This window comes from Gallus gallus, chromosome 1 (assembly GCF_016699485.2).
Source record: "Gallus gallus isolate bGalGal1 chromosome 1, bGalGal1.mat.broiler.GRCg7b, whole genome shotgun sequence".
NCBI lineage: Eukaryota > Metazoa > Chordata > Aves > Galliformes > Phasianidae > Gallus > Gallus gallus.
This window is the reverse complement of record NC_052532.1, coordinates 22,472,100-22,481,875: the sequence shown is the minus strand read 5'-3', so window position 1 is coordinate 22,481,875 and position 9,776 is coordinate 22,472,100. Positions and strand designations below refer to the sequence as shown.

The window sequence follows — 9,776 nt, the reverse complement described above, 5'->3', positions numbered from 1 at the left end:
CATGCTGAAAATTTGATAAAGATCTGAAAAATTCTCAGTGATTTCCAGACTATGGCTGCACAGTAAGAACCTTTCTAATACTTAGGATAATTGATACCTAAATTAAAGTATGAGTGAAGGCTAATTCAGTGTGTTGGATAGATAAAAAAAGTGATCCTATTTCGAGAGATGGGAAAGAACCATTTATAGAACAGCCAAATCACTGTGGATATAAATAGGAAACATAGCTCTAAAAACAGCCCCCCCAGGCAGTAAGTTTGTCTGTTGTGAGGACTTCTGCATTTGAGAAAGGGAGAAGAGGTGAACTTCTGGAGAGTAGAACTCCATTTTTAACGCTGACTATCAAACTTCATCAGTAGTGGGCCAGTAAGAGACTTCTGCCCTGCAGCATAATTCACAGGCTCACAGGAGATAACTCATATGACAAATACAGCTTTAGAAGCAGAGTATGTAATGGAATGAGAGCTCAGCTGTCTCTGTCATGAAAGAATAGAAAAAACTGCAATAGCCATTACTGCATTTTGCCAATGTTTCCACCTCAAGAATTACAAGCCAAAGTACTTCGTTTTGGGGTCCCCCCCTTCCTTCTAATCACATGAGCTCAATACGTACTACCTAAAACTGTTTGTCTTCATTTCTCACCTGACATCATTCACGCTCATTCCAGTTTACAATCCTTTAGTTATTTCTTGTGTGGAAACTGTTTGCAAGGCACAGTGAAGTCCTTTTCTATAATGCCACCTAGTGGCTTTATCTCAGAAGAAACCAGCTTCTACTTTTCACAAGGCCGAAATAGCTGTCAAAATCAACCAATGAAGTCTATTTTCAACTTTTTGAATTGTTGAGAGTTTAAGACTTCTGTGATTGCACTAATAATCAGTGAGAAAAATCCCTCTAAAGCTGATGTAGAAGAAATTACTCAAGTCCACACAAGCAATACATAGCTTATACTGGCTATACCCAGTAGCATCTCTTCCACTTGTCCTAATGCCTTAATACCTTACCTGTACATGCTATGTATAATTAGTCACAGGTAATTGGACAGACGTAAATTGATGGTTCTAAAGTCTGTATACCCACTACAAAATACATTATGTGATGTAATGCACTGGAACTGTCAACCTTTAACAAGCTACAGATTTTTGTCATACAGCTCATCTTTAAACTTGCAACATCTTCATTAATGGTACTGAGAAACTGTGAGCAAAGACAAGCTTGCACATTGTTCCTGGATCTAATTTGCCAAACTCAGATTTCTAAGAGTTCTGAGACTGGAGATGTGTGGCTAGGTTCTTCTTTCAAGCACTTAGATGGAAAGAGCACACGTCAACAAAAATCCATCGTTTTTTCTTAATAGTAATATTCCAGGTCTGAATCAGTAACATACAAATGAACCTATGAAGTACATGCTTATATACAAAACCAAATTCTCTATACATACAAAATTAGAGCGATATTAAAGTTTTGTGCCATGTATATCATGCTAAGTATGGTAAGCTACCTGCAAATCAAGAAACCCATTCCTGCTTCTCAGCACCTCCCTGAGCCAGAATTATTGCTTATATGGCCAGTGGAGTCAGCTCGTTTGAGACAGTGATTCAGCTGAAAACTAAAAGACGTTATTTTTGGTAAGCCTGACTTGCATTACATCAGATCCCTAATACTGGTATCTGCGTGGTCATACAGACACAGGTACTGGCTTTACAAAGATGGCAGAAATATACAACCATCAGTGGGAGAAAAAGGCAGAATCATGCTTTTCTACAAGTCTGATTTTGATTTCAGATGAAATACCTGTATCTGCTAATATACAAATACAGATTGTAACATTATCAAGCACAAATAAATACCCTGTTCATCAGCAAATGACAAAAATCAATGAATCAATGGTTGTAAAGAAGCTGACTGTTCTTAAAGCCATTTTTTGCAACAAACTGGTAGCAATCCTTAGATTGCTATATATAGTGGACATTAAGACAAAACATGGTTTTATGAAGTCACTTTTTTAATTTAAAGGTACTGTCAGTAATAGATTATATTTTAACTTCTTTGACTTTCAAGAGCTTACACCATTTTCAGTATTATATCGGCCATCTCCACTGGTCAGTAGGAGGTTCTTCAACTAGAGGCTCCCATGGTTTCCACTGTAACATTTTTCTTGCCAGGGAAAGCTCATTTTCAGCCTGTTAATAAAGACCATAAAATAAACAAGTTCTTAAATTCTATTCAACTGCCAGAATATTAAACTACCTTTAATTTGGTTCATCACCTCAGTGATGTGCCACTACCTGCCACAGCCAGGGACAATCTCAAATTTGATCTTTAACTGTGGTATGTTTTTTTTCCCCCAGAAGTAACTGTGTGACTTTAAGATGTGCCAGGTCACCCCCAAATGCCTATAGTCTGTTCACCTACTCATTCCCAATGCCTACTTTATGATAAGCTCATCCCTGACATTTTCCAGTCTATTTGGATTAACCTCCCGTATCATTCTGCCATCTTCTGGCCATTTTTTTGTTGACTCAGGCTCTGCAAGGTAAGTATGCATGGTATCTATATTAGGCATAATACAGTAAATGTGAATTATTGTGTTCATTTTTAATATGGTCATCCCATTCACTATATGATGATTCAGATTCTTTATATATATATATATATATATAAAGAATCTGAATTATATCTATATATATATATAAAATCTGAATTATATATATATATATATATATATAAATATGGAAAAAAATGCCCATTTTCTGAACAGCCAAAGAAACACTAAAAATCACTAACTCAACTTATACCTGATCTTAAGGTTCCCTCTTTTACCTGTACAATGACTTCTTCTATTTGACCACCATTCAGTTTGTCCTGTAGTTTCTGCACATCAGTTTCCTGAGTATTCAAACAAATAAAGATTTAGCTTTACTGAAAAGTAGAAAGAACAGACACATCATGAGAATACTAATTTGGGTAGATCATATTCCAGCCTTCCACAAAACTACTGTACAGTTAGCTGGCCTTTGTCATTTACATTATAAAAAACAGAAAAAAAAACCCAAAAAATCCTTCACAGGTCTCTTATTGGAAACCAAACATCAACCTCTCCATGAGAAATACTAAAATGGAGTACTATTTAATGAAATCCAAACAGGCATTAATAACCAAGGGCTGCAGTATATTATCTCCAAAGAAGATTTTCATCTTAAGTTTTATAGAGGATGATATGCAACCTCCTGATAGTCACGTTATCAGTATCACTACTGTATGGTTTAATGTACCAAAACCTGCTTTTAAATGTCCAAGACAAAGACTGCATTAATGTGATATACTGGTATTACACTGGTAAGAGGACACACTGTTTTTGTGCAAACGTGATAACTACATACCAGTTTCATAGATCTTCAGAAGTACTTTTTCTTCTAATTTTCACAGGCAATATCATTAAGAAAAACAATTATTTCTGATGTACCATCAAAATACTCAAGACCGTGATTATTCCTGACTTGATATTTCAAAGTTATTATACCACTGGAGAACAGGAAGTCATTTGAAGACCTTTTTCTCATTCTACAAATTTTTCCATACGTAACACTCATGAAACAGCCCCATACTTACTGTTTGCACCAAATTATAGCGCTGATTTACAATCTGCTCAGTGTACTTCCTATACGCTGCATCTCTGGGGATGTTCTGCAGGACACCAAGGATTTTGGAGTACAGTATTCGCAGGCGCTAAAACAATCACAACACGTGGTTAAAATATTCAACCAGAATTATACACTTACTCATCCCACTAAACACAACAGCACTCTATGCTTCGTGTTACAGATAGTTAGGGTATTCATACGTAGGATTAACAAAACGACCAGGCCTGAAACACAGAATTCTGTTTTAGATGGGACTGGGCTTTGTCAGAACCAAGAAGTTACCACTAGCAAGTTCCTTAAAAAAACAAACAAACTGCATATTTGAGAATATTAAGCATATTTAATGCAAAGCTGAAACAACAAAGGCTGCAGGTTTAATACTAATCATACTTTTCACAAACCAGGCAAGCTCACGTTTAAACCAGCTTCTGAAAAATTACCCAAGAAAGACAGAAAGCGCATAATCTTCCACAGCATAACTTGGTTTTTTGTTTGGTGGTGGTGTTTAGCACTTCCTCTTACGCTGGTGCAAAGTTCTGAGTGATAACCATATCTAAATAAAACTAAAACCTGAAACTCTGAATGCTGAATTTAAACATAGTGATGAAGGCCACATCAGGATCATGAAATTACACTTCTGTCCCATTTGCTGTGTAACGACCTACCCAAAGAGAAATGGACATCCTATAGGGACAATATGCAACTTAACTGGAATACTGCAGTGATAAATACAAAGAAGAAAACACATAAAATGAAAGGGGGAATGGCACAGAACCTATACTTCAGATTTCTCTGCTCTAGAAACTGATTCACTGGGGAAAAAACAACAAAATTTATCAACTCTACCTAGAAGGTACCTGGCAAAGCTGTAAACTAGAGTCATTTGCTTATAATAGTATTGTTTGCCACAACTGTTGTTTGTGACACTATTTCTAAATAGCAGTGGCATTTCTGAAATAGAATTGTTGCATAGCTGGGAATTTCAAAGCAGAGATAAAAGAAAGAATTAACCAAGTCCTTTCAAAGCTCATGCCTCCTGAATAAGCAATCAAGATGTGGCGAACATAATTTCATTACTGACCCTGAGGAGCAAAAATCAAGAACCAAATTGCTACGCAAATCCCTGACTGTAGTTCCTGAGAACCACTGAGGTATTGCAGTGCTTGCCATCACAAAGCCCTGAGCCTGTTTTGCAACAAATGGTGCCTACTTAGGGTAAAATCAGCCTTCTCCCTTGGCACAGATAGAGGTTATTTCAGTACTTTTTGGAAACACAGCACAATGGGGTAGGTAAACACCAGTATGCTTCTGAATTCTGTGAGTGCCACAAACCAGCAGTGTGCCTTGGTGACCAAGAAGGCCAGTGGGATCCTGGGGTGCCTTAAAAGGAGTGCAGCCAGCAGGTCAAAGGATGTGATCCTCCTCCTCTACTCTGCCCTGGTGAGGCCTCACCTGGAGTACTGTGTCCAGTTCAGGGCTCCCCGGTACAAAAAAGACAGGGACCTCCTGGAAAGAGTCCAGCAGAAGGTCACAGAAATGACAGACGGCCTGGAGCACCTCTGTCACGAAGAAAGGCTGAGTGACCTGGGCCTGCTCAGCCTTGAAAAAAGAAGACTGAGAGGGGATCTAATCTCAAGTCTAAGTGTCTATAAATGCGTGAGGTACAGGACGCAGAGGGACGAGGCCAGACTCTTTTCAGCAGTGTGTGGCAATAGGGCAAGGGAAAATGGCTGCAACTGAAGCATTGTTAGTTCTTCACTAGTGTGCGTAAGAACTTCTTCACAGTAGGGGTGATGGAGCACGGACACAGGCTGCCCAGAGAGGCTGTGGAGTCTCATTCCCTGGAGATGTTTAAGACCTGCTTGGACACCTACCTGTATAACCTGGCCTAGGGAGCCTGCTTTGGCAGGGGGGCTGTGCTACATGATCTCTAAAGGTCCCTTCCAGCCCCTACAATTGGCTGTTACATTTACGAAGGACTGAATTTATGGAGTTCTTCACTTTTACTTGGGAGATGAGAGATAAATCAAGCACTGGTTCATAATAGCACTTATGCACGAAAGGTTTCTGAAATCAGCATTTGCAGCAAAAAGTACACATGCAGAATAACTTCCAGTGATCTGAGCTAAATTAATTGCCAGGAATTCGTTTTCTTCTCTCACTTGGTAACACTTCTACAGGCTGTCACTTAGTTGGTCCCACTGCAGGACACACACCACGCCTGTATGCACAAACACTCCACAGAAATGCTCTCACTGACAGCAGGCAGTAGATGGGGAACCAGACACACAACGTACCTCATGGGGGTTTTCAGCCACAGCCAATCCCACGAGCCCAGTGGTCTGCACAAAGCACACAAAACCATTTACTACACTAAAGCCATCACTTCCACATCGTTCCGCAGCGGCGCCCCCCCGACCCAGCCGTGTCAGTGACACGAGCCTTCCTCCCGCCCGACGCGTCCGCTCCCACGAACCTGCAGCGTTCTGAGGGCCGCACGACAGGCGGGCGCGAAGCGTGCCTCGCTCAGTACGGGCCGGCAGCCGCGACGGCTCTCGGCGCCGTGACCTCGGCGCACCGCCGCGCGGGCCGCGCTCCGGCAGCGCTCGGGGCCCGCCGCCACGCACAGGAGCACGCAGCCCTGTCCGCGGCAGCCCTTCCTCCCAGGACGCCCGCTCGTCCCCAACCCTTCGCTCCGGCATCCCTATTCGCTCTCAGGAAAGCGGCCGCGGCCCAGCTAAAGGCTTCACAAGTGCCTGCTCACCTTCCTCAGCGCCCCCGCCATAGCCGCGCTGCGCTGCACCACCGGGCACGGCCGGCACCGCCGCCGACTGGGCCGCCAGGCGCATGCGCGACAGCGCGCGGGCGTCTGAGGTCACCAGTTAGAGGACATGGCGAAGGGCGCTGAACCGCGCATGCGTCGTAGTCGCGCTCAGTCGAGAGCGGAGCCGCCCGCTCCGAAACCGACGTGCGCGCACCGCGGCAGTGCGTATGGCTGTGCGCACGCGCTGATCGAACGCGGTGCGGCTGCGCGCGTGCGCTGTGCCCTCAGTGAGGTGGTGCGCGTGCGGAGTTGAAGAGAGGGGAGTGGGCTGGGGCTGGTGAGCCTGTTGGGTCTGTTACTGCGTTAGTGTGCTGCCCGTCTGCCGCGCGGCGGGCGTGTGGGTACTCCGAGCTGTGCTGCTGGAAGCACTGCAGTACCTCGAGCCCTACTTAGAGCTTATTTAGAGACCCTTATTTAGAGAGGTGGGAGCGCATCCCGCGGAAATCACGAGGGCTGTGTGTTGCAGTCAGGGCTTCAGTTCCTGTGTGGTAAAGGAAAGGCACGCAGCACCAGTGGTAGGTGAGCTCTGCAGGGCTGGTGGGAGCAGCTGATCTGTACGGAGGAATAGCTGACTGTAACTGCCGGTAATGGTCTCTGCACTGTCATGTGTTGTAGCCTTCACTTTGTGCTTTGTTTCCCCGTGCATTTTGCAGTGGTCTTTCAGCTCCAGAGCTCCAGAGCTGATTCCAAAGTTCCCCTCATGAGTCCTACAACTATATGAAGCCTTAAAGCTTCAAAAGCGTGTTTGGCCGCAGCTGAAAGTTCTCCTTATAGAATCACAGAATAGCCTGGGTTGAAAGGGACCACAATGATCATCAAGTTTCAACCCCCTGCTATGTGCAGGGTCACCAACCACCAGACCAGGCTGCCCAGAGCCACATCCAGCCTGGCCTTGAATGCTTCCAGGGATGGGGCATCCACAACCTCCTTGGGCAACCTGTTCCAGTGTGTCACCACCCTCTGTGTGAAAAACTTCCTCCTGATATCTAACTTAAACCTCCCCTGTCTCAGTTTAAAACCATTCCCCCTTGTCCTATCACTATCCACCCTCGTAAACAGCCGTTCCCCCTCCTGTTTATACTCTCCCTTCAAGTATTGGAAGGCCACAATGAGGAGCCTTCTCTTCTCGAAGCTAAACAAGCCCAGTTTATGTGATTCTTGTGTGATTCTTCTCTCTGAAATAAAAATGATTTTGTCTTCTAAACATGAGATTTTAGTATAGTAGCTGTCTTTTGAATACGTGTCAACTTCTGTTGTTCTTTCATGAAATGCTTCAGTACTGAGGCCTTGGAGAAGTTTCCAGTATATAGATACTGTTTTCCTACAGTATACATACAGCAGGCATGTTAAAAAAAATACCAAAGTGGTATGTGTGCATTGAGTAGTCAGGTCTTACTAAGGTCAGAAACTTTCTACCTCATGAATACTCATGAAGTAGGCTAAATATTCTGAAATTTGTTTCATAACACAAAGTACCTTTTATGAATTTGCTCCACGGAACTGGTTGGCTAGGAAGTGCAAAAGGTTCACTGGAGTAGAATATGGTAAACAGGCAATTGCTGAGTTAATGTGTGTGAGGACAAAAGTAAAATACTTTGAAAAACCCACTTCATTAAGAGACTTGTGATAGAAGAAGATAAACTAGTAATAAAAAGGCATTTTAAGTTATCAGTGGATGTTGGACAAAATAGTGTTAAAAACAAACTGAAAAGCAAAACAATGCCATGTGTGTCGCACTGATATATATTAGTTCTGATAGTGCCCTGGTTACAAAAAGGAAATGACTGGAGGTGAGCATTTAAAGTGTTTATGTTCTTTATAGATATTGTCAATCTATATATGTAAAATATTTTAATATATAAGGATATATTCCTGTTCTTATCAGCAGGTAGTCAGCAGTCGAGCAGGGCCTTGGCACTGTTCGTGCCTATTTCTATTGCACTATATTTTGAAGGCTCACCACGCTTGTCTGTATCACACTAGCAGAAGTTAACATTTAATATTATTTATCATCATTAAATTATTTTCTTAATCTTGCACCCAAAGATTAGGTGAGTGTCACACATCGGTTAAGTTTACAGTTTCACAGTTCTATAAACATGAATGAATTATGGGGCACAGAAGAGGAATGGGGTTCTGACATTTTGTTCTATCAGGAGTTCCCAGTGCAAAATTTCATTGTATCAGATAGTTATATTAACAACACCTTGGACGTTCATTGTTTCAGTTTGTTTTCCCTTCTTGTGTATTCATTTTGGAAAAGGTAGTGACAGATCTGGTTAAAACAAAAGAAAGACAGAGGTACTGTGTCAGTGATACGACTGAGAAAAAATATGAGCTGGAGGGAAAAAAAACCCATCCAACTTCTTCCATGCTTCCTGGGTACAGCTGTTCTTCATGTTACGCCTGGGTTACTGTGTTTTTATATCACTTCTACTTGCACTATAGAATGATAGAATCATAGGATGGTTTGGGTTGGAAGGGACCTTAAAGATCATCTAGTTCCAATCTCTGCTATAGGCAGGGATGCTTCCCTCTAGACCAGGTTGCTCAAAGCTCCATCCAGCCTCGCCCTGAATGCCTCCAGGGAGGGGACATCCACAACCTCACTGGGCAACCTGTTCCAGTGTCTCACCACCCTCACAGTAAAGAATTTCTTCCTGATATCTAGTCTAAATCTTCCCTCTTCCAGTTTAAAGCCATTTCCCCTCATGCTGTCACTATATGCCCTTGCAAAAAGATCATCCCCAGCTTTCCTGTAGGCCCCCTTCAGGTACTGGAGGGCCGAAGTAAGGTCTCCCCATAGCCTTCTGTTCTTCAAGCAGAAGAGCACCATCTCTCTAAGACTGTCTGTAGGAGAGGTGCTCCAGCCCTCTGATCATCTTCATGACCCTCCTCTGGACCCACTTCAACAGCCCAATGTCCTTCTTGTGCTAGGGGCCCCAGAACTGGATGCAGTACTCCAGGTGGGTTCTCATGAAAGCAGAGCAGAGATGCAGAATCTCCTCCTCCTTTCTGCCCATCACACTTCTCTTGGTCCAACCTAGGATACAGTTGACCTTCTGGGCTGCAAGCACGCATTGCTGACTCATGTTGAGTCTTCTATCAAGTGAGACCTCCAAATCCTCCTCAGGGCTGCTCTCAAGCCATTCTTTGCCAAACCTGTATGTGCTTGGGATTGCCCCAACCCAGGTGCAGTGCAGGACCTTGCATTTGTGTTCTGTACTGTATCTCCTGCTTCTTTGACCAATTTCAAGTTATTGAATCTAGACAAGTAAGTGCTATGGCTGACTGTCATCAAGTCTATA

The 9,776-nt window shown here is 43.0% G+C and overlaps 1 protein-coding gene across 3 annotated transcripts; it reads right to left on the bottom strand.

The window, feature by feature from the left end:
- Nucleotides 1-1,341: 1,341 nt before the first annotated feature.
- On the bottom strand, nt 1,342-6,473 carry NDUFA5 (NADH:ubiquinone oxidoreductase subunit A5). Of its 3 annotated transcripts, none has more exon segments than NM_001097637.1 (5): nt 1,342-2,183; nt 2,824-2,889; nt 3,613-3,729; nt 5,942-5,986; nt 6,409-6,464. In NM_001097637.1, coding segments are annotated over 5 exon segments (351 nt in total). In that variant the 5' UTR covers nt 6,430-6,464; the 3' UTR covers nt 1,342-2,081.
- Nucleotides 6,474-9,776: the final 3,303 nt, after the last annotated feature.